This window comes from Theropithecus gelada, chromosome 5 (assembly GCF_003255815.1).
Source record: "Theropithecus gelada isolate Dixy chromosome 5, Tgel_1.0, whole genome shotgun sequence".
Classification (NCBI taxonomy): domain Eukaryota; kingdom Metazoa; phylum Chordata; class Mammalia; order Primates; family Cercopithecidae; genus Theropithecus; species Theropithecus gelada.
The window spans coordinates 6,747,502-6,772,307 of NC_037672.1; the positions used below are offsets into that span (position 1 = coordinate 6,747,502).

General features: G+C 47.8%; 1 protein-coding gene across 2 annotated transcripts in view; it reads left to right on the forward strand.

The window, feature by feature from the left end:
- JAKMIP1 (janus kinase and microtubule interacting protein 1) overlaps positions 1–24,806 on the forward strand; it is a 177,899-nt gene that overhangs the window by 78,609 nt on the left and 74,484 nt on the right. Inside the window, exons 2-3 of one of the 2 annotated variants that reach the window (XM_025385528.1) lie at positions 8,542–8,817; positions 15,759–16,253. In XM_025385528.1, coding sequence (XP_025241313.1) covers positions 8,689–8,817; positions 15,759–16,253 — 624 coding nt within the window. In that variant the 5' untranslated portion in view covers positions 8,542–8,688. The remainder of the gene's footprint in view (positions 1–8,541; positions 8,818–15,758; positions 16,254–24,806) is intronic. The other variant, XM_025385529.1, reaches the window with a different exon arrangement.

Below are 24,806 nucleotides of genomic sequence, written 5' to 3' on the forward strand. Positions count from 1 at the left end.
TTCATTTCTAACATATACAAATTGGGAAATTTCACATAAAAATCAATGTCAGCTTTCTCTGGAAAATTCAGATCTGGCTCCTCTTTTTAATGCTCTTGGGCATCGCTGGAGCTGCGTTGCGATTACTGGAGTAGATGGTGTGTGCCAAGGGCTCACTCCGGTGACTTCCCGCACGGGGAGCTGTGTGCTCCCTGCTAGGTCCGGGGGCAGGCCGCCTGTCTGTGATGGCGTACCCTCCTCCACTGCATACCCATCCCTGGGTTTACTGGTGCAGTTTTGTAGTACAAGGAATTCCCTATGGCGGTGCATTCAGGTTGCTTCCAACTTTTGCTCTCCTGATGCCTGGCACAGTTCTTCGGAAGGTGAGAGGGAAGTTGAAGGCAAGAGAGTATTAACCTCCAAATAGTCAGGTTGTTCCGGGCCTGAACACGGAGGACCATTTTATGCCCTTGCTCCTTATGCAGCCCACTATTGATAGAGTCATAGGAAAAATCCTGGGTCAAGCTATGGACATTGTTGGCAAATCTGGCAGTGCACGCCAATGAGAATGATGATGATGATGATAATGATGATGATGATGACGATGACAATGAAGCAGCTGCCTTTTTTTTTTTTTTTTTGAGACAAGCTCTCTCTCTGTTATCCAGGCTAGAGTGCAGTGGTGTGATCTTGGCTCACCGCAACTGCTGCCTCCCGGATTCAAGCGATTCTCCTGCCTCAGCCGCCTGAGTAGCTGGGATTACAAGTGTGCACCACCATGCCTGGCTAATTTTTGTATTTTTAGAAGACATGGGGTTTCGCCATGTTGGCCAGGCTGGTCTTGAATTCCTGATCTCAGGTGATGCACCTGCCTTGGCCTCCCAAAGTGCTGGGATTACAGGCGTGAGCCACTGCAGCTGGCCTGCTGCCATTTTTTGAGCATTGCTTTGTGCCGGTAAGTGTGCCAAGAAATGCCCAAACCTGAAGGCACTTAGCCTCCAGCAGCGCTGTGGAGTGGGGACTCCGACAGCCTCTGAGTCCCGACTTGGCCCATAAAGGATTCATGGAAGGAGCTGAAGCTGGCCTGGGTTGTGAGCTTCACTCTGGTATTTCAGTACTGCTCAAAAGAGAACCTAGTACCATCTCTTTCTTTATTTTGTTGATTGCATAAATAGCATGCCCACCATCACAGGATTTAAAGCGAAATCGTGGGATGTGAACTGATGAGAAGCACACTCGCCATCTCTCCAGGTGCTGCCCAGCAGGGCTCACACGCCACTGTTGTCCGTGGGCCTCCCTCCCTGTCTCTTCCTTGGCTGTTTCTGAGTTATCTAGTGTGCTTTTGCTCATTTGGCTATCAACAACTTTTGGATCCTGAGGTTATTTCCAGTTTTCCATTGCCATCAACAATAGACACATGAAAAAATGCTCATCATCACTGGCCATCAGAGAAATGCAAATCAAAACCACAATGAGATACCATCTCACACCAGTTAGAATGGCGATCATTAAAAGGTCAGGAAACAACAGGTGCTGGAGAGGCTGTGGAGAAATAGGAACACTTTTACACTGTTGGTGGGATTGTAAACTAGTTCAACCATTATGGAAAACAGTATGGCGATTCCTCAAAGATCTAGAACTAGATGTACCATATGACCCAGCCATCCCATTACTGGGTATATACCCAAAGGATTATAAATCATGCTGCTATAAAGACACATGCACACGTATGTTTATCGTGGCACTATTCACAATAGCAAAGACTTGGAATCAACCCAAATGTCCATCAGTGACAGACTGGATTAAGAAAATGTGGCACATATACACCATGGAATACTATGCAGCCATAAAAAAGGATGAGTTTGTGTCCTTTGTAGGGACATGGATGCAGCTGGAAACCATCATTCTTAGCAAACTATCACAAGAACAGAAAACCAAACACCGCATGTTCTCACTCATAGGTGGGAACTAAACAATGAGATCACTTGGATTCGGGAAGGGGAACATCATACACTGGGGCCTATCATGGGGAGGGGGGAGGGGGGAGGGATTGCATTGGGAGTTATACCTGATGTAAATGACGAGTTGATGGGTGCTGACGAGTTGATGGGTGCAGCACAGCAACATGGCACAAGTATACATATGTAGCAAACCTGCACGTTATGCACATGTACCCTAGAACTTAAAGTATAAAAAAAAAAAAAAATTCAAATTATGCTACTCGCAACATCTTTAGGCAGATTGCTCTTTCCTTTCAGGAATTACTTCCTTAGAATAAATTTCCAGGAAGCATATTACTGTGCCTGGGGTAGGAATATGGTTGTAGCTTTTTAAGTCAGCACAATCAATTTGGATTTAGATATTTAAACCAAAGTCACATACTTACTCAGAGAGAGATTTTTTTTCATAAGGGCTCATTAAGTAATGAATGTTTGTTTAAAAAAAAAAAAAGGTGTGGCTAGATTCTTTAGGATAAACTGTTTTCTGTCCACGGAAAGGATTCGACTCTGCCAACCTACCTCATTCATATTTTCTCCAGGGAGACCCCTGGGATCTCCATGTAATTTTTGGTGAAGTGTGCAGGAAGTGTTACAAAGAAGACCTCTTGGTGATGGGCTGGAATTTCTGCTTATCAGATATTTGGATTTGAGGTGTCTTGAAGGAGCTCATTTTCTTTTTGTGCCTGTGTTTTGTGAATCCTGTTATAAAAATATCAGGCCATGTGGGGCTGGAGGCAGGAAACCTGAGTTGGAAATACCATGGCAGCTACCAGGTCATCCAACAATCTTGGGCAACTCGCTTCTGCTTTCTGAGCCTTACTTTTTTCATCCACACCTTGGGGGCAAAGGTCCCTTCTAATCTCACCTTGTAGGTTGTGAATTGTGACTGTAGAGGGATGTGAGCGGCCCTGTTCAGCGGGGAGACATTGTGGTTTCTTGGTGATATTACACACAGTGAGGAGAGGGGCAAGGCAAGGCTCATTCAGACTTGTGTTCTGAGGACCTGGTTACCTTCAGGCATTAAACAAAGTGCTGAGCGTGTCCCAGGACTGGTTTGTTGTTGGTGTTGTTTGTTTGTTTTTGAGACGGAGTTTCGCTCTTGTTGCCCAGGCTGAAGTGCAATGTGATCTCAGCTCACCGCAACCTCCACCTCCTGTGCTCAAGCGATTCTCCTGGCTCAGCCTCCCAAGTAGCTGGGATTACAGGCATGCGCCACCACACTTGTCTAATTTGTATATTTAGTAGAGAGGCGGTTTCTCCATGTTGGGTCAGGCTAGTCTCGGACTCCCGACCTCAGGTGATCCACCCACCTCCGCCTCCCAAAGTGCTGGGATTACAGGCATGAGCCACTGCGTCCGGCCTCAGGAGCGGTTCTTTCCTGCTTGCCTGGTATATTAATTTCCTGTGGCCTCTATAAAGAATGACCACAAACTGGGTGGTAAACAGAAATTTACTCTCACAGTTCTAGAGGTCAGAAGTCCCAAGTCACGGTGCTGGCAGGGTCACATTCCCTTAAAAAAAGCTATCAGTCCTTCCCTCCTCCAGCTTTGGGTGGCTGTCAGCTGTCCTGGCTTCCCTGGTGTGGCCGCAGTGCTCTGGTCTCTTCCCTGGCTTCGCGTGGTCTTCTCTTCTGTGTGTCTTCTCCGTGCATCTCCTATAAAGACTCCTGTCAATGGATTTAGACTTCATCCTACTCCAGGAGGATTTCGTCTTGAGATCTTTCACTTCGTTACATCTTCAAAGGCACTTTTTCCTAACAAGGGCACATCTGCAGGTTCTGGGGAGCAGGATGTGATATCTTTTTGGGGGCCACGATTCAGCCCACCTCAGCCCTCATCAGCCAGAAGCTGGCCCATGCTGGCCAACCAGAGCTCTGCCCTTGCCTCCTGTGGCCTCAGTCCAGGGTCCCAGCCCTTCTGCTTGCCTCTACAATGTTGTCACCACAAAGCTGTGCTTTAATGAAGGGAGGAAATTTTGCAGCAGGCCTGAGAAGGCCAGACAAGGCCCTGCACCCAGTGCATGGGCAGATGTTGTTGGTGGGCATTGTGGAAGGCTGTGGGGTCAGAGCAAGAGCCTGGCATATAGGTCAAGGTTGGCGAATATCCACCTCCTGCAAACCAGTCCCGCTGGTTCCAGAACTGAAATATCTCTGCAGCCCACCCATCTCTGACACCACATGCCCCTTGTCCCAGCCTCCATGTCATTCGTCTGTGTCTCAGCAGCCCGGGTGATCTTTAAACAGCAGGATGATAGTCGCAAGAGCCTCTGCAGTGCTTCCTGTGTGACAGACAGGGACCCATTTTACCCTCGCCACCACCACTGGGGTACAGCTATTACCATCTGCACTTCAGCGAAATGGAAATTCGAGTCACACCCTGCTAATGGCTTCCCAGCATGCTCAGGGTAGGGCTTGAACTCTGTCCAGGGCCAGCTTCACGGGCACACGACCTGTGCTGTCCTGCAGGGCCTGCACTCAGAGGGCCTGGCTCTTGGCTTAATGCTCTGCTGTTGCCATCATGCAAGTCTTAATAATTTTGAACAAGGAGCCTCACATTTTCATTTTGCACTGGGCTGCAAATACATAGCTGGTCTTGACTCTGTGCTTGGTGTAGAGCCCCCACGTGGTCTGGCTGTTTGCCCTCCCCACCGCCTGCCCGTGACAGGTGATATTTGATAGCTGTGTATCACAGTGCCCTGTAGACTTTTTCTTTCCAGCACCTACCACAAGCCATCATTATTTGATGTATTCATTTCCATAGTGGTCTCCCTGACTAGACAGTTCTGTGATGGCCGGGACCTTGTCTGGTCCTCCTGCATGCCTGGTATTTTAATTTCCTGTGGGCAATTAAAGGGCACCCATGCTGTCGAGGCACAAATGGCATGGAGGCTGGGACAAGGGGGCACGTGATGTCAGAGTTGGGTGGGCTGCAGAGATATTTCAGTTCTGGAGCCAACAGGACTGGTTCACAGGAGGTGGATATTTACCAACCTTGGCCTATATGCCAGGCAAGGCCCAGGATCAGCAGCGGGGCTCCCCGTGCCTTCAGGAAGGAGCATGCTCTGAGGACTCCGCCTCCTGTGTGTCCTGAGCAGTCACCCTCCAGCCTGCGGCGCTGAGCCACTGCTGTGCTCCTTCCTCCACAGTGGGTTGTGCCATCTTCTGCTTGGTGGGCAGTGGGCTCAGAATGAGAAGTCCTGGGTGCAGCAGACACCAAGCTCAGCTCAGGCAGGAGAGTTCCCTGCTGTTGCTCCTGCCGACGAGACCTTTGTGCAGCCCGCAGCTGGAGGAGCTGATTATAGTGATGCTGCGTGGCGCTGTGAGCGTCAGGACCATCAACAGTGTGTCCGTGGCACAGAGGCCGGCTGCTGGGGCCCACCCTGAGCTCTGGGGTTGACTTGGCCCAGAACTTTGGACATCCTTCCCTCCTGCACTCCATTCATCTCCACACTCACTGTGGCCCAGCCTGGCAGTATCTGGAACGGGGTGTTGAGAGTACCAGGCTTGGCATCAGCCCATGGAGATTTATTCATCCTGGAATTGGATCAAGCTTCGACTTTGGGCTGGGCACGGTGTGGGGCGCACAAAGGTGGGAGCTAAGGTTCTGACCCAGAGGAGCTGACAGTTGGCGCATGCTCAGGGTAGGGCTTCAACAACTTTTGGGTCCTGGACAGGGCAGCCCTCTCCCCCACCAGCGGCCCAAAGAGTTGGCGGACCTGCAGCTGCCCCATCCTGCCTGCGAGGCTGGCGGGCCGCTCCTGTGGATGTAGTCCATTTTGTTTCTCCTCTTCTTTCTTCAGGGGTCCTTCTTGGCTAATTGCAGATATTTTTCTTGCCTTTCTTAAAAAACAAAACAAAACAAAAAAAACTGCACTGTTTCTTCTTAAAAGCAGTCATTGAAGTAGAAAATTGCACTTACCTAGAAGAGTCTAAAGAAGAGAATAGATATCACTTGTAACTGCATCCCCGAGATGGTCCCTGTCAGTATCCTGGGCGTGTGGCTGCCATGTCCTTTCCACCGTGTCCCCAGGGTGCAGGGCTGGCACCTCGCAGTTTCTCAACACGTATTTATGACTGAGTGAAAATAATGAGCAAATATATATATATATCTACGTATATATATAGCAGAAAATCGAGACTATAAATTGTATTTTTTAAATTTTTATGTATTTATTTATTTATTTTGAGATGGAGTCTCCCAGGCTGCAGTGCAATGGCACGATCTCGGCTCACTGCAACTTCCGCCTCCCAGGTTCAAGCAATTCTCCTGTCTCAGCCTCCCGAGTAACTGGAATTACAGGTGTGCACCATCACGCCCTGCTAATTTTTTGTATTTTTAGTAGAGAGGCGGTTTCATCATGTTGGCCAGGCCGGTCTCAAACTCCTGACCTCAGGTGGTCTACCCACCTCAGCCTCCCAAAGTGCTGGGATTACAGGCGTGAGCCACTGCACCTGGCCTATTTTTTTTATTTCACCTTTTTCACTCTGTGGCGCTGACCTTTTCCCCATGTGGAGTTTTCTGTCGGGGCGTAGACGTCATTGACGTCATCTATCCCTTCTGGCTGAGCACTGTGTTGTTGGGATGGACATCCAAGTGTTTCTATCAGAGACTTATCTCTGGTGTTTCCTTAAAGCACTTTCCTAGAAGTGGCCACACAAAGGAATAAAAAGGAGCAAGCTTCCTTTTTTGGTGTTGCATTTTGTGTGTCTTCCTGCCCATCAGGGTATGGGGAGGTGCACTTCAGATCCGAAGGCTGATTTCTGAGAACTGCTGTGGTTATAAAAGCGGCAGGTCAGCGGAGGCGAGGAATGAATTATGTATCAAGCTCTAAGTCAGATCAAGGCAAATGGAGTTCATACTTCTCTGAAGACAGAATGTACCTTTCTGGAATCGATCAGCGGAGATGTTGATTAGCCCAGAATAATCCTTCATGGTGTTTTCAGAAACACTACTCTCTCTTGTTCAGGAGAAAGGCACCTGGCCTCCATCACTGCCTCCCAGATTTTGTAGATTGGAGGGATGTCCCAGGGCCTCAGGGCTAGCAGGTCCCGCCTGACTTCAGTTCAAGGCCACTGAGCATCTGCAACTCGCCGGATGCACTGGTGTTGCGGGGACCCCACCCCAGAACATTCCTGGGCACCCCTGTCCTATACTTCCTGCATCTCCCACCCACAGGCTGAGGTCACATGGACTCCAGGAGGCCGAATCCAATGGCCAGCTTCGGGTTCTCACCTTGACCTCTTCGGGGCTGCCCGCTGTTGGCACCTTCCTTCTTCTAGACACGCGATCTTCTGCAGCCTCCCTTGTGCCTTCTCTCCTTCCGTCCTGTTCATGGCCTGCCTTGCCACTTTTGTCTCATCTGCCCAACCTCCCAAGTTAGCATTCCTCCACACCGGAGTGTTCCCTCCTCGCTCTGCATTCACTCCCTACGTGATCTAATCCCAACACCCCACTCACTGGCTGTGTGGACTTAGCTAGCTGACTTCACCTCTCTGTGCTTTCATTTCCTCATCTCTAAAATGGGCCTAGTAAAGTCCTCTCTCACCAGGTGTTCCAAGGATGATAGGACAGGATTCCCAGCTCCTGCCACAGGCCCTGGTACATGATGGGCACCTCATGACTCTCCTGTTGTCACTCACTCATTCGTTCACGCACTTGGCGGATCCTGATGGAATGCATCTTACGTGCTGCCCTCTGTTCTAGGCATGGAGGACACAGCGGGGGCAGAGCAGGCCCAGGCCTTGCTTACTGGGAATCCATCCTCATGTAGGGGATGTAGATGAGAACTAAGTCAATTACAGTTTGTCAGATGGAAAATGAGACGGAGATGTGGGGAAGGGAAGGGAGAGCAGAGGCGGGCTTTCCGAGGCAGCTCGGGGCGGTGGTTAGGCTCAGTCCTGGCTCATCCGCTTCCAGCTGTGGACCCTGATCGGGTTCATACTGTTTCCTCTCTCGGTAGCTGAGTGACATCACCAGCAGTCAGCCTCTGTGTGTCTCTGTTTCCTCATCTGTAACACTGGGTGACATCACCTATCTAGTAGGGAAGGAAACCACTAACCTCTGAAATCAAAAAGCCTATTTCTCTAAGTGTGGTCCTCAGACCTGGCTCCAGAATTGCTGGGATTGTGGATGGAAATGCAGATTCCCTGGCCTACCATGCTCTGGGTGAGGCCCAGGGCCCTGCTTTTTGGAAGAAGTATCTTAGGAGACTCAGGCTCACTGATGTTGGCAGACTGTGGTCTACAGGGTGCTGAGATGGGCTGGTCTCATCCTGATGGGAGCAGGATGGACTGAAGCTACTCAAAGTGTGGTCACCTGGGAGCCTCACCTGGGAGCTTGTTAGAAATGCAAATCAGATTCTCTATGGGTGGGCCCAGGACTCCATGCCTTAACAACCTCCAAGTGATTCTTCTGCAGCCCCCATCTGGGAGGCTCTAGGTCAGCTCTGGGAGTGGCAGGTCATCCTCCAGATGAGGCAGTTGCCTGGCCCAGGGTGCCCTAGGCAGGGACACCAGCTCCCCACCCTTCTCTCTCTGCTAACTCAGTTTCCCTCCTTCCCTCAGGATCCCAAGTGATGGTGGTTTCCTCGGAGGGCGAGCTGAGCCCTGCGCGACTGGTTAGCACGGTGGAGCTGGTAGCCACGCCTGCTGGCTGGCGTGCGTGAACGGGTGTGAACCGCAGGATCTCAGCACCTTGACCCAAGAGGAAGCATGTCGAAGAAAGGCCGGAGCAAGGGCGAGAAGCCCGAGATGGAGACGGACGCGGTGCAGATGGCCAACGAGGAGCTGCGGGCCAAGCTGACCAGCATTCAGATCGAGTTCCAGCAGGAAAAGAGCAAGGTGGGGGCTGGCGCCAGCTCAGCAGCAGCTGGGCTGCAAATGTCCCTTTGGGCAGTGTTGCCCCTGGGGCATGTATGGAGAGCCTGTTCCAGGTGGGGGGCTGAGGGTAGGCGCTTCACCTCTCTAGCCTGCGGCCTGTCCCTTTGCAGTACAGAGACCACTGGGCAGGAGTCCGGGCCCCACCAGTGCTTGCTGTGACCTTGGACGAGCCACTGGACACCCCATTCTTTGATTTCTCTTACCTGCAAGATGGGGGTTGTCAAAAGAAAAATGTTTGACAAATTCAGTTTAGCACAGTTTAATTGAGCAAAGAACGATTCGAGGATGGGGCAGCCCCCAGAGCAGAACAGACCAGGTTCAGAGAAACCTGCATGTGGTCAGACAGCTTTCATTATGGGGACAGAAAACAGAGGTGCTGAGGCTACTTGATTGATTACAGCTTGACCCTTGATCCGTGGGTCACCTGTGATTTACTGATGCTCAGCTTCTCTGATTGGCTGAGCCTCGGCTGTTTGTTTAAATATGCTCCTAAGTCAGCCTCTTGGTTAGTTTGCTTGCTAAGTTAGGTTGCAGTTCATTATATAGGAACTCATGCATGAAGGCACCCTCAGGCTAAGTTTAGTTTAATTTAGCAAGGTCATGGCAGTACCAGCTTTTCCTAAATTCCAAAAGGGAGGAGGGCATAGTGAGGCATGTCCCACTCCCCGCTTCCCATCATGGCCTGAACTAGCTTTTCAGGTTAACTTTGGAATGCCCTTGGTGGACAGGAGGGGTCCATTCAGATGGTCAGGAGGCTTCAAAGTTTATTTTTGGTTTATGCTGCCTTGAGGTCTTGTAAGCCACATATGTGCTTTCTTAGACATGATGGGGCTGTGGTCTGGACTCAGGGCTTTGCTAGGTAAAGAGCTTGGAACAGAGCCTGGCTCTGGGATATGAGCTACTCTCTTCTCTCCTAGGGCAGATTTGAGCTTTGGAGCTGGTCAGGGCAGTGCCTGGTTGGGTGCTGGGAGTCTAATGAAAGCACGGGATGTCACAGAGGGGAGGAGCCCAGACTTTCCAGGCAGACCTGGCTTCAAACCTCAGCTTGTCCCCTAACTGGTCTCATGATCTTGGCCAGGTGACTAAAAGTCTCTGAAACCTCTGTCTTCTCATCTGACACCAGCTATTATGGTATAATAATAGCTGTTTGGTTTAAGATGGTCATGAGGATCTGATTAATGGATGCAATAAAAAGACCCATCAACATCTGGTGCCCAGGCCCAGCTGCAGTCCTGTTTGGTGGCCTGGCTCTGACTTGGGTGGACTTGAAGGTAGAGCAAGCCCAGGGCTATGAGCCCAGAGAGGAACCACTAGGCAGGCTGAGGACAGAAAGGGGATGGAGATGCGGGCTTGCTCCTGGGTGGCTCGAGCAGTTGAGGGTCTAACTGAAGCTCTGAAGGTGCCCTCCAGCTTCTGATGTAGCACCTGGAGCAATGGGTGGAGGCTGCTTGGGAAATTGCATCAGGCATCCCCGTCTTGTTGAGCTGGGACTCAGGCCGCCAATGGGGTGCTGGGCCAGATCCAGCTGCCAGGTGGGGATAGGGCTGGGGCCTGGGCTCTGGCTCCAACCCCCAGCTCAGGATGGGCCACACAGAGCAGAGGCTGAGTTCTGGACTGGGGGAGTGGGCTTCTGAAACTTGGGGACAGATGCACCTGTCTCCATCCCTAGGTGTTCAAGATTCCAGTCCAAGTGCATCCAGCCTCTTTTAGTCATGGATGCTGGTGATGTTGACCTGTTCACCCTTTAGCCAGGTCACCTCTGGGGCTGGGGCTAACTGGCTAGGGCTGCAGGGGCTTGCATCTTGTATCTGGACGTAGCAATAGTGGCTGTGGTGACAGGGAAAGCTGCTCACTCCCATCACACTGCCTGGGCTCCATCCCCTCTCCACCACCACCCCGGCCTGAGGTTTTATATGCTGTGTAACCCCCTGCCTCAGTTTTCCCATCTGTAGATGGGGACCTCTAAGGTGTCTGCCTCCTGGGTTGTTTGAGGAATGAGTGAGACAGTCACACACAGGGCCTGGGTGCTGCCTGTCGTATCCTCACATGACCATCAGGGCGACATTTGTATGCCTACTGTGCAGATAGCGCCAGGTGCTTTACAGGGTGTCATGACCCTGGCGGGGAACTGAGAGGTCAGGTGCAGCTTCCCCCGTGTTACAGGTGAGCCAGCCAAGGGCTGGAGAGGGCAGGGACTTGCCCAGGTGTGTTAGCTTGCCAGGGCTGCAGTAACCAAGTCCCACAGATGGGGCAGCTTACACAACAGACGTTTGCTGTCTTACAGTCCTGGAGGCTGGCAGCCACAGATCCAGGTGTCAGGATTGGCTCCTTCTGAAGCCTCTCTCCTTGGCTTGCAGTCGACCGCCTTCTCCCTGTATCTTCACATGGCTTTCTCCTGTGTGTGTCCATGTCTGTATTTCCTCTTCTTATGAAGACACCAGGCAAATTGGATTAGGGCCCACCCTAATGACCTCATTAGGATCTATCTCCAAATGCAATCACATCCTGAGGTCCTGGGGGTTAGGACTTCAACATATGAATTTCAGGGGACACAGTTTAGCCCCACACACGAGGCCAGCACAGTAGATGGTACTGCTGGGTTGAAAGCCAGGCCCATGCGGACCCCAGGCTGGGCCTCCCTATTACCAGGCTGCCTCCTTGCCTCTGGGACATGTAGCAATTCCCACTTGGATGTACCCTGGCTGCTTATTTTCTCAATCCAGCCATCCCTGTGGCCCCTTGAGGTTGACTTTACCCATCTGGCTGCTGGGAGAATTTTGATTCTCTGAGAATTCAGCCATGTGCTTATTGACCGGTACAAAAAGAATAAATGCAAACTTTACAATTGCATCGAAGTGTTACTTTGATATGATCTCATAATCACTGTCAATGTCCCATTTAAAGTGCTGGTATTTAAGCAAAGCATACCTGTTGAACACTGTAGGATGAGGGAGGGTGGTAAACGTGTCTGTTCATCAGCAAGCCTGTGGCACGCATGCTCTGTGCCTGGGCTGAGTGAGAAGTGTTTGGAAGTAACTCAGAGACAGCCCCTGCCCTCAAGTCAGATGGGTACAGAGGCTCACAGGAAACCAGCAATATAGCAGCCCTGGGCACATTGCATCAAAGGTTTTAGAAAATAGTGCAGGGGCAAGCAGAACCCAAGACTTCACAGGGGCAGTTTTGTAGGGGTTTTTTGGAACACTTCCTTACTTTCTGGCATCGTAAGATGCCCCAGGCTCCGCAGTGGCTCACGCCTGTAATCCCAGCACTTTGGGAGGCCGAGGCGGGTAGATCATGAGGTCAGGAGAATGAGACCATCCTGGCTAACACGGTGAAACCCCATCTCTACTAAAAATATTAAAAAATTAGCTGGGCGTGGTGGCAGGCACCTGTAGTCCTGCTACTCAGGGAACTGAGGCAGGAGAATGGCGTGAACCCAGGAGGCGGAGCTTGCAGTGAGCCGAGATCGTGCCACTGCACTCCAGCCTGGGTGACAGAGCGAGACTCCGACTCAAAAAAAAAAAAAAAGAAAAAAGATGCCCCAGGCTCATCTTGTATATTTCCTATCCCAGCCCTAGACCCAGCAATTTCTCTGAGGAGTCCTGGTTCCTTTTATTGGAGAATGGCATTAGGAACAAAGATCTGGGCACCAGGCGTGCCCATTACTGCTGGGGTGTCATTGTTTCTAGGCCCTCTCAGCTGCCAGAACAAGGAAATATATGTGTATACTGACCTGCGTATGTACACATACCTGTAAATATTTCTATATATGACATCTATATCCACACAAAGTTAAACGTGAGTTCTTACAGATGTCCCCAAGATGAATCCACTGCCACATGGCTCACTTCAGCCTCCTCTTGCTTGTCTGTAACCTCTCACTCCAAGTGGGAAACCTGGCTTCCCCATCTGCCATCCACTTCCTTTGTTCAACATTATACATGTATGATGGTTTCAGAGTAGTTAACCTGTACCCGTGAGATTTAGAGGGTTTTGAGCCTGGAGGGTGTGGTAGGGAGGGCTGCTGTAGGTGGCTTGGGCAAGGGGGAAGTGGCCAGGCCTGGACATAGAGAGCCAGTGCTGCCGGATTGGACGAGGATGGGGATGGAAAGGGACGAATCTGACTCACTCTCTGAGTGGGAATGGCAAGTGGGGGTGGTTCTTGTGGTTCAAATAATTTCTCCATGCCAGCCCCCACACACCCAGGGCATGTTCCCTCTCTTGGCCTTTGTGCTATGGCTGCATTTAGAGTCCAAGTGCTGAGGAGCGACTGGTGTGGGTGCCTCTACACTTGGGGTAGCTTGGAGGCACCTGGAGGTAAAGTGCTGGGTGGCTGTTTTTGGCCTACTCAGTTGGGTGGAGTGGTGGGGGTGGGGAGTGCTCTGTGCACATCAGGGGTCACCCCAGCCTCACTCTGCTGCTTCTGCGGCATAGGTCATGTCACCTGGGCTTGGCCCTCAGCAGCTTTGGGCAGAGCTGGAGGGACCCACCAGGGCCCTGTCCCCAGGCCCCTGCCTCTCTGTCACCATCCCTGCCCTACACACCTGGATCACCAGCCTCAGCAGCACCTCTGCCCCTTCCAGGAAGCAGCCCCTCTACCCCCCGGGCTGCCCCGTATAGGCCTCTGCCCACCCTTCCATGTTCCTCATTCCCTTTCTACCTGTGACTCTCCCGAGAGGCTGCCCACACCTGATGCACAAAGTCAGAACCACGATAACAACAGACTTCATTCTTCCACCTGCAGTCACCTCATCTTCCTCCTCCCAACGGGCCTTTGAGGGGCAGCTGTTGACATCCCTGTTTCCTAGTAGAGGAAACTGGAGCTCTGAAAGGTTGTGTAGTCAGAGTTCTTTAGAGAAACAGAACCAATAGATTGTGACACACACACACACACACACACACACACACACACCACAGAGTGAGAGGTTGTTTGTTAGTTTTAAGGAATCGACTTACGCAGTTGTGGGGCTGGCAAATCTGAAATGTGTAGGGCAGACCAGCAGGCTGGAGATTCAGGCAAGGGTTGATCTTGCAGCTTCCAGTCCCAGTGCAGTCTGGAGGCAGAGTTCCTTCTTCCTCAGGGGACCTCGGTCTTTCTCTTGAAGCCTTCGACTGATTGGATGAGGCCCACCTACATTGTGGAAGGCACTGTGCTTCACCCAGAGTTTACTGATGTAAATGTTAATCTTTTCTAAAATATACCTTCACAGCCACATCTGGACTGGTGTTTGACCAAACGACTGGGCATTGTGGCCCAGCCAAGTCCACCCACAACATCAACCACCATAGAGGTAGAGAAATTTTCCCCGGGGAAATGCAGCTCATCAAAACAGATTAGGATCTCATTGGATCTGACCCTGCTGAGCCCAGATGACTGTCAGCATTAACCAGGGACTTAAGACAGTGTTGCCTCGCAGGGGGGAGAACAATCAAAACAACATTTTGTCCATAACCAGGACAGTTCTGTTAAATACTTAAAGTTCTGGCTTCCTGCTACTAAATCCACTAGGAAAAGATGCTGATTGCTGCCCCCAGGGTAAGGTGGACAGAGCATGGACTGGTCGCCTGGCTTCATTCCTATGATTGTGAGTATCTGGTGAAAGGAGAGGTTGCTCTTGTGTGTTTTCCTGGTTTGGTTTTATTTGCTTCTTTACCTGCTGTTACAAGTAAGGATTTATTAATACTCAGGTATCATTGTAAAACTTCTCACCGAAAATTCATTTTAACATGTTACTGTGCTATCAAGAGTGTGGTCTGGGGAAAATTGTGCCATTTTCCCTGGAAGCAGCTTGTCCGTCAGAGACAATTCATTTCAGGTCTGCAGAGAGGGGCAGAATTCAGGAAAGAAGGCTTGTCAAGTGTTCCTGTGGAATGTGTGTTGAGTGATATTGAAACAAAAAGGTTAAAGAAAGCATTTTGAAGTGTTTTAAGAACACACTCCCTTGGGGCATTTTATAAGTAATGTTTTGAATTGTTTGCTGATAGAATGAATAGACTCAAGGCGGGGTGGGTTGCCTGGCAGCAGCAGGGTCCTCATCCCTCACCCTGGGCAGGTCACCAGACCGTCTCTGAGCCTTGGCTGCCTCGTGATAAAACGGAGAGAGGGGAGAGGGGAGAGGGGAAAGGGGAGAGGGGAGAGGGGAGAGGGAGAGAGGGCTATCTCCTTCCCAGGACCGTGAGGGGTTAATGTGGCAATGTGGGTAATGCATTGGAGTCCCCAGCCCAGCTTGGGACCCCGCTCGACAAGAATGACCCCCCCCCCCCCCCCNGGCAATGCCCTGCAGGCCTGACCCTCCTGCCAGCCCCACTTAGAATCTCTCCTGCTAGTTCCCCGAGATTTTCCGCGGGGGTGGCAACCCCCCGAGGATGTTGGAGAGGCATTCAAGCCTTTGACATCTCTTCCCGGCTGTAGATGTGTGAGAGGAGACCCCCTCTCCCCCACCCCCCCCCCCCCGCTCACTGCCCCCAAGACTTAGAAGCCTGGTCTGTCTTTTCCAACCCCAGAGTCCGTGCATGGGGCCCTGGAAATGTATTTCTGGTTTACAATCTTTGGCGTCTTGGTGACGATTTCTGCAGGGTGTGTTTTGTGATTGAGCAGTTGTCCTTCCTCACATATCTACAGCCGGGAAGAGATGTCAAAGGCTTGAATGCCTCTCCAACATCCTCGGGGGGTTGCCACCCCCGCGGAAAATCTCGGGGAACTAGCAGGAGAGATTCTAAGTGGGGCTGGCAGGAGGGTCAGGCCTGCAGGGCATTGCCGAAGGGGGAATCCGTGGGAACGTGGGCCCAGGTGGGCGTCTTGGGCGCGGGGAGGCTGTGGCCAGCTCCCCCAGCTGTGACCCTGACCCTGACCCTGACCCTGACCCTGACCCTGACCGGCTCTCTCGCCGCTCTGGCTGCAGGTGGGCAAACTGCGCGAGCGGCTGCAGGAGGCGAAGCTGGAGCGCGAGCAGGAGCAGCGACGGCACACGGCCTACATTTCGGAGCTCAAGGCCAAGCTGCATGAAGAGAAGACCAAGGAGCTGCAGGCGCTGCGCGAGGGGCTCATCCGGCAGCACGAGCAGGAGGCGGCACGCACGGCCAAGATCAAGGAGGGCGAGCTGCAGCGGCTGCAGGCCACACTGAACGTGCTGCGCGATGGCGCGGCCGACAAGGTCAAGACGGCGCTGCTGACTGAGGCGCGCGAGGAGGCGCGCAGGGCCTTCGACGGAGAGCGCCTGCGGCTGCAGCAGGAGATCCTGGAGCTCAAGGCAGCGCGCAAGCAGGCAGAGGAGGCGCTCAGTAACTGCATGCAGGCCGACAAGACCAAGGCAGCCGACCTGCGCGCCGCCTACCAGGCGCACCAAGACGAAGTGCACCGCATCAAGCGCGAGTGCGAGCGCGACATCCGCAGGCTGGTACGTGCCGCCCCCTCCCCAGCCCACGGGCACGCAGCCTTCCCTCCCTGCACGCGTTGGGGAAATGCGGAGCTCCGAGGACCTGCTGTGCTCCAGGCATTGTTCAAAGCACTGGGGCCCCAGCAACGTCCTTGCAGTCTTAGGTGTGGTAAGGAGGTTTTGGGGCTGCAGGTAATCGGCTCAAAGAACAGTTTCCCCATTTGTCAAAGGAGTTTAATGGAGACTAGCGAGGGTTGTTACAAATGCATCGTGATAGCATATCTGAGTGCCAGGCATTTATTAATTCATTTACTTCAACTACCATGAGCAGACTTCCATCTCCAGGTAAGATGCCGCAGGTCAGGGCAGGCCGGCCAACTGGCTGCAACAGCAAGGGAAAAATACAAATAGCAAATAGGCCTGTTTTGAAAGATACTGGAGATCTGTGGAAACTGCGGAGTGTGGATGAGCTAAAATTCCGAAGGGAAGGGGAAAGAGCCCTGCCTAGGCGGCCGGAGAATTGCCAGCTGCTTTCTTCCCTTGGGGCATTTGTGGATTCTGGGTGTGGGCTGAAGATTGGATGTCCTAAGAGAGATGAGTAGGTTTTTTTGCCATCTCAGGGTGGGCATGAAAGAATGGAAACCAGAGGAGTCCCACCTAGGCCAGCTTGCTGCACAGGAGATCCTCCTGAGTCCTGCAGTGATGGGGAAGGCTGGTGAGCCCAGCTGGAAAGGCAGAGTGACAGCTCCCATGCCCTCACTGGATGGAGGAGACAAAGGGAGGGGGCCCACCACAAACACATGGCCAGTCTGCGCCTCAGGGCGTTTGTCACACTTTGAAGCTGTGTGGGGGCAGGAGGCTAAGGAGTAAAGTAAGCTGAGGTTTTCAGACTGGATCAAACAGTAACAGTGATATTTACAAGAGAGACATCTTAATTATGAGGACATGGTGACACGGAGCATAAGAGGATGGGGAAAGATACACTGTGCAAACACTTCCCAAAAGCAAAGCTGGTCTGTCTGTATTAATGTCAAAGACTCTAAGGCAAGAAGTAATACTAAAGACACAAAAGGACAGTTCTTAATAATAAAGGGTCAATTCAGTGGGAATGCATTCAAAAACAAAACCTCAAAATGTGTAAAAGAGAAAAATATCAAAACTAAAAGGAGAAGCAGAGAAATCCACAGTTATGGTTGGGGGTGAACACACTTCTATCAGCAAACAGCAGAACATACAGACAAAGAATGAATAAAGACATGATTTCACCAACACAGTTAACCAACGTGAACTTACCTGACAGAGCACTCTATTCCACAACTGCAGAATTCTGTGGATGTGACATACTTTTATCAAAATAGACCACATTTCAAAATTTGTGGGTTGTAATTAGTCCTTAGAGCAAAACGTATTTTAGACAAAAAGAAGAAATGCTGAAAATCAAGCATCTAAGCTTCTATATCAAGAAGAGAGAAAAAGAACAGCAAATTAAACTCCAGAGAGCAGAAGGAAGGAAATTTTGAAGAGCAAGAAACAGTGAAATAAAATTAATAAAGAAAATCAACAAATTCAAGAATTAATTAAAATTGATAAATTGACAAACATTTAGCAATATTGATAAAGCAAAACAGAGACAATAAGTTACTAATATCAAAAATATAAAGGGGGAAATACCACAGCTCCTACAGACAATAAACCCACAGCAAACAGCATATACCAATAAACTTGAAACCTCAATAAAATGAACATATTCCTTGAATAAGCACAACGTACCAAAACTGACATGAAGCAAATAGAAAATCTAAGTAGTCCTATAGCTCCTAAATAAATTAAATCTGTAATGAATAATTTTCCTATGAAGAAAGGCCCAGACCTAGACGGCTTCACAAGTAAATTCTTTCAAGTGTTTAAGAAAGAAGTAAAACTAATTCTAGCCAAAGTCTTCTAGAAAATAGAAATTAGAACACATTTTAACTAACTTATGAAGCCGGTGTAACTCTGATTCCAAAAGCAATAACATCACAAGATAAGAAAACTTTTGGATTACCTTTTATGAACATAGATTCAAGAGTACAAGCAAAATATTAACATATCAAATCCAGCAATACATAGAAAGGCTAATAAGTCATAACCCAGCTGAGTTTATTCTGAAAATACAAAGATTGGCTTCATATTCTAAAATCGCTGAATGTAATTCAACATAATGATATGATAAAAGAGAAAAAAAGTGGTCATATTAATAGATGCAGAAAAATCTGTTGGTAAAATTCAATTTCATGATACAAACTCTTAGAAAACCATGAATAGAATAGAATGTCTCTAATATGATAGGTGGTTCTGTCAAAAATCTGTTACAAGCAATATACATAATGATGAAATATTAAACATTTCCCACCCAAGTTCAAGGTCAAAACAAGATGTTGACTGTTACCACTTCTAGTTAACATTGCACTGGCCGGAATGTCAAATACAAAAGACAGTAAACAAATAAAAGTTTTAGAGAGGGAGAAAAAAGGAAAACTCATTATTTGCAGGTGCTATGGTTGTGATGTAGAAAATCCAAGCGACCTGTGTGAGTTCATTACTGTTGCTATAACAAAATAACACAGACTGGGTAACTTATATATAATAGAAATTTATTTCTTACCATTCTGGAGGCTGGGAAGTCCAAGATCCAGGCACTGGCAAGTTCAGTATCTGGCAAGGGCCCAGTTTCTGCTTCTAAGATGATGCCTTGGATGCCATGTCATCACATGGCAGAAGGAATGTAATGACAAAAGAGAGGCAGGCAGCTCGTATTTCTCTTATAAGGTCATTAACTCCCTCCATAAAGGCTTTGCCCTCATGACTTAATCACCTCTTAAAGTCCCCACCTACAAATACTATCACATTGGTGATAAGTTTCAATGTATGAAGTTTTGTGGGACACATTCAGAACGTGGAAAGTTCTGAACATGGAAAGACCCTGCAAACTATTAGAATTAATAAGTGAATTTATCAAAGTCTATATATACAAGGTACATACACACAGATTATTTCAATCTATTAGCAATGAACAATTAGAAAACGAAATCTTAAAGAATATCATTTACAGTACAGCAGCAAAAAACTCAAATGCCTAGGGGTAAATCTAATGAAAGTTGTGTAAGATGTCTCCCCGGAAAACTATGAAACAGTGCTGAGAAAAATTTAAGGAGATCTAAATCAATGGAAAAGGATGTCATTTTCATTGATTAGAAGACTTAGTGTAGGTATCAGTTTTTCCATGATAGAGCTACAGATTCAGTGCTATCCCTTACCAAAATCCCAGCAGACTTTTTTTTTTCTTTTTTCTTTTACTGCGTCTTGCTCTGTTGCTCAGGCTGGAGTGCAGTGGTGTGATCTCAGCTCACTGCAACTTCTGCCTCCTGGGTTCAAGCAATTCTCTTGCCTCAGCCTCGTGAGCAGCTAGGATTACAGATGCTGCCACCATGCCCAGCTAATTTTTTTTTTTTCTGTATTTTTAGTAGAGATGGGGTTTTGCCATGTTGGCCAGGCTGGTCTTGAACTCCTGATCTCAAGTGATCTGCCTGCCTCGGCCTCCCAAAGTGCTAGGATTACAGACGTGAGTCACCGTGCCCAGCCCCCAGCAGACTTTTTAAAATGCAGACATTGGCAAACAGATTCTAAATTTGATGTAAAAAATTGAAAGGTGGTGGATCACAATCTTGAAGAAGAGAAAAATTGGAAGTTTCATACAACCTGTAACAAAGTTTACTACAAAGCTACAATAATCAGACAGTAAGGCTGAAGGTTAGAGAGGTCAGTGGAACAGAAGAGTCCAGAAGTACATCTTCACGTATGTGGAAAAAGATAGCATGGCAGTTCACTACAGAGAGGATGATCTTTCAATGGACAATATTGGACTGGTTAGCTATCTGTAAGAAAAAAAACAAACAAACAGGAAATACACACACACTCTGTCTGTATATAGTATGAAGTCTATATCGTACTACCCAAGAAGATTAATTCAAAGTGGTCCGTAGACCTGTGCATGAAAAGTAAAACAATAAAGCTACTAGTAGAAAACAGACTATTTTCATGATCTTGGGACATGGTAAATATTTCTTAAGCAGGACACAATACACTACTTACATGAATATACTATTCAGAGAGGGTTGTGCATTGGACATGAAATAATCATTGTTCATCAAAAGACACCAATAAAAGAGACGCAAGGCAAATTACAGGCTGAGAGAAGAGTTGTTGAATACCTATACCGCAAAGGACTTTTGTGCAGATTATAAAAACAACTATAAAACAATACGAAAAATAACACAATTAAAAATGCACAAAAACTTGAAAGAATATTTCAAGAGCAGGATAATTAAATGACTTAACAAATACGTGAAAAGGTGTTCCACCTCACTGATCATCAGGGAACCAGAGTAAAATTACAACTAGATATAAATTCTCATCCACTAGAATGACTGCAAAAAAAAAAACCAGACAATAGTAAATGTTGGCTAGCATGTGGAGGAATGAGTACTGTCATTCTGATAGGACTTTAAAACGGTATAGCCACCTTGATAAGTGGTTTGGTAGTTTCTTAAAAAGTCTAAAAAAAGGACACCTACGGACTCTGTAGTTCTACTCCTAAGTATCTGCCCAAGAGAAATGAAAACATGTATCTACATAAAGATTTGTACATGAATGCTTATAGCAGCATTTAATAGTCAACAAGTGGGAAAAGCCAAAATGTCCTCAGTTGGTGAATGGATAAATGTGGCATGTCTGTATAACACAATGTGAGTCAACAATGAGACGGTATGAAATATTGATTTATGCTACAATATCTGTAACATTTCTGAACCTCATAAACATTATGCTAAATGATAGAAGTTAGACACAAAAGACCTCATATTGTATGCTTGCATTTATATGAAATCTCCAGAATAGCCAAATCTATAGAGACAGAGAGTAGGTTAGTGACTGACGGGGACTAGTTGGAATGGAGATTAGCTGTAAATGAGCATGAGGGATCTTACTGGGTGAGGAAGGTTCTGAAACAGATTATAATGATGGCTCCACAACTTGGAAGACTTACTAAAAATCGATGAAGTTCATGATATATAAATTAAACTCTAAAATGTTTAAAACAAGAAAAATTGGAAATTTAAATAGGATTGATTAAAGTTTAACAGTGGATCTTGTATTTGCATTTAAAAAGAGCATATTTATAAGAGGAAGAAAAGCACACAACGAGACAATACTGCTCAGGCACCAGGATGGCTAAATTAAAAAACTAACAGTGCCAAGAAATGGCAAGGACGTGGATCAGCCACGCCCCCTGGTAGCATCTCATACACTTAAGTGCTCTAAAGCAAAACAGACATCTGTTAACTCAGAATTTCATATCCAGCAAAAAATATTCTTTTACAATAAGAGTGAAATAAAGACCTTTTAGGTAAAAGGAAGCTAAGAATATTTGTCACCAGAGGCTGCACCACCAAAAATGCTAAAGCAGGTTCTGCAGGTGAAGAGAAACAATGCCAGATGGGAATTTAGTTCTCTTGGAAGGGAATAAAGAACAGAAGAAATGGGTAAAGGAGAGTCAATGTCTGAGATGATCTCTTTTTCTCAATTTATTTTAAACACAAGTGACTGTTCAAAGAAAAACAATCACATTGTATTGTGGGGTTTATGATATACACAGAAGTAAAATGCACAAAAAAATCTAGAAAGGATGGGGTGGTGGTAAATGGATCTGTACTCTTGCACAGTCCTTCAATCTTGTCTGAGGGGGTGTGTGACGCTATGAATTCAAGGAGGCTGTGACAAATCAAGGTTCAAAAAGGCAGCAAAAGGAGGCACAGCTAAAAAGCAAAGAGGGGAAATAAAATGAGAGACTAAAGAAATCTGTTTGCACTAAAAGAAGGTAGCAAAGAAGGACCAAAGCAGGGAAAAAGACAGATGGGACAAATGGAGAAGAGACAGCAAAATGGTGGAATTAAACAAGTCATATCAGTAGTTACATCAAATGTAAATGCAGAAGTTGTCAGAGTGGATACAAAAGTCACACTTTAAATATAAAGACCCACTTTCCCTAAAGGAAAATGATAGAAAATATGCTCTGTGAGCAATAAATGAAGCAATAAGATGGATAAAGGTGTATTTAGTCAATGGGATATTACACAGCAATGGGAAAAAATGAATTTCCAAAACAGGCAAGAAAATGAATGAATTTCCTAGATGTGGTGTCATAAACAAACCAAAGAAGATGAGCACAAAAGCTACATACTGCATGATTTTACTCACATGAAGTTTAAGAAAGGTAAAAACTAATCTAAGGTGCTAGAATAACAGTGTGGATGACCTCCGGGTGTGGGGTTGATCAGGAAGCGGTAGGAGCCAGCCTTCTCGAACATCAGGAATCCCTCCCTCCCTCCCTCCCTCCCTCCCTTCCTTCCTTCCTTCCTTCCTTCTGTCCTTCCTTCCTTCCTTCCTTCTTCCTTCTTCCTTTCCTTTCCCTTTCTTTCCCTTTCGTTCTTTCTTTCTTTCTTTCGTTCTTTCTGTCTTTTTCTCTTTCTTTCTTTCTTTTTCTTTCTTCTTTCTCTCTCTCTCTCCTTCCTTCCTTCCCTCTTTCCTTCCTTCCTTCTTCCTTTCCTTTTCCTGTCTTTCCTTTTCTCTCTTTCTTTCTCTCTCTTTCTTTCTTTTTTCTTTCTTTCTCTCTCTCTCTTTCTCTCTCCCTCCCTCCCTCCCTCCCTCTCTCTCTCTCTCTCTCTCTTTCTTTCTTTCTTTCTTTCTTTCTTTCTTTCTTTCTTTCTTTCTTTCTTTCTTTCTTTCTTTCTTTCTTTCTGTCTCTCTCTCTCTCTCTTTCTTTCTTTCTCTCCTTCTTTCCTTCCTCCCTTTGTTCCTTCAGATGAAGTTTCACTCTTGTTGCTCAGGCTGCAGTGCAATGGTGTTATACTGGTTCACTGCAACCTCCACCTCCTGGATTCAAGCGATTCTCCTGCCTCAGCCTCACGAGTAGCTGGGATTACAGGTGCCTGCCACTACACCTGGCTAATTTTTTTTTTTTTTTTTTTTTTTTGGTATTTTTAGTAGAGACGGGGCTTCACCATGTTGGCCAGGCTGGTCTCGAACTCCTGACCTTAGGTGATCCATCTGCCTTGGCATCCCAAAGTGCTGGGATTACAGGTGTGAGGACAAGGAATGTTTCTTTTTTGAAACATTCCTCGTTGCACAGAGGCGGGGGGCATCTGCTATGCACCACACTGCACAGGCTCTCGGCTTTCACAGTGAACAAGACAGACTCATTCCCTGTCCTTACAGAACTTGGATCCTAGTAGGGGGAAACACACAAGAAATAATCAAAGAGAGACAGATAAAAATGTCAGATGAGAAGTGCTGTGGCAAGGATGGGAAAAGGTGGCATGTAATTGAGTGACTCAGGGCTGGTCTAGATGATGCTCAGGCAGGCCTCCCTGCACAACGGACACTGAGGAACGGACACAACGGACACGCAACGAGGAATGTTTCTTTTTTGACCTGGGTGGTAGTTGCGTAAAGTGTGTTCAGGCAGGTGTGGATTTGCACAGCACCTTGTTAAATGAGACTCATGCATATCAGAACCATGTTATTGAACTCCAAACTCCACACTACACCTTCGTTATCTCTGATTCAATTCACAGTCACAGCTTTTCTGTTCCACAATGTAAGTGAGCCATAAAGGGCATTGCATTTTAATGATTCTTTCCGGTTGCATAGAGAGAGCTTTCACTACCTTTGAAATACTCAAAGTCAGACAAAAACCTACCATCCTGGTCTTGAGTGATTTTGATCAAGGGAATCAAATTCTCCAAGCTGCCTAAGCAAGCATGGGCCTGGCTTTTCCCATGGAATGATTGATTCACACCATTTGTCAAATGAGGATGAGAATGAACACTTCTTATTGCATTTATTGTTGCAAAATGGGGCAGCTTCCCCTGTCCTTATGGAGTTCTGCAAAGGTGGTATAGAAATAGGTTGAGCATCCCTAATCCTAAGGCCCAAATGCTCCAAAATCTGAAATTTTGTGAGTGCCAACGGGAACCCACAAGTGGAAAATTGCACACCCAACCTCCTGTGACAGATCGCATTCAAAATGCAGGTGTACAACGCAGTGTATTCAGCATACCCAAGGGGAAAAAAGATCCCCCTAGCCCACTTCGGCTGTGATATAGCTTCCATCCACACCCAGACTCCCCCAGGCAAGCATGCTTACATGTTATCCCGAGCACATTATCTTTTCCGCTATATCAATGGTATGTGTGAATAAGTGTAAGAAATGGTTGCTTATTGGTAGCGTCTAAATTCAGAGTCAGAACTGGGCGAGATGGCTCATGACTGTAATCCCAATACTTCAGGAGGTTGAGGCGGGAGGATTGCTTGAGGCTGAGAGTTCGAGACCATCCTGGGCAGTGAGGCCTTGCCTCTACAAAAAATTTAAAAATTAGCCGGATGTGGTGGCATACTCCTGTTGTCCCAGCTACTCAGGAGGCCCACGTGGGAGGATTGCTTGAAGCCAGCAGATTGAGGCTGCTGTGAGCTATGCTC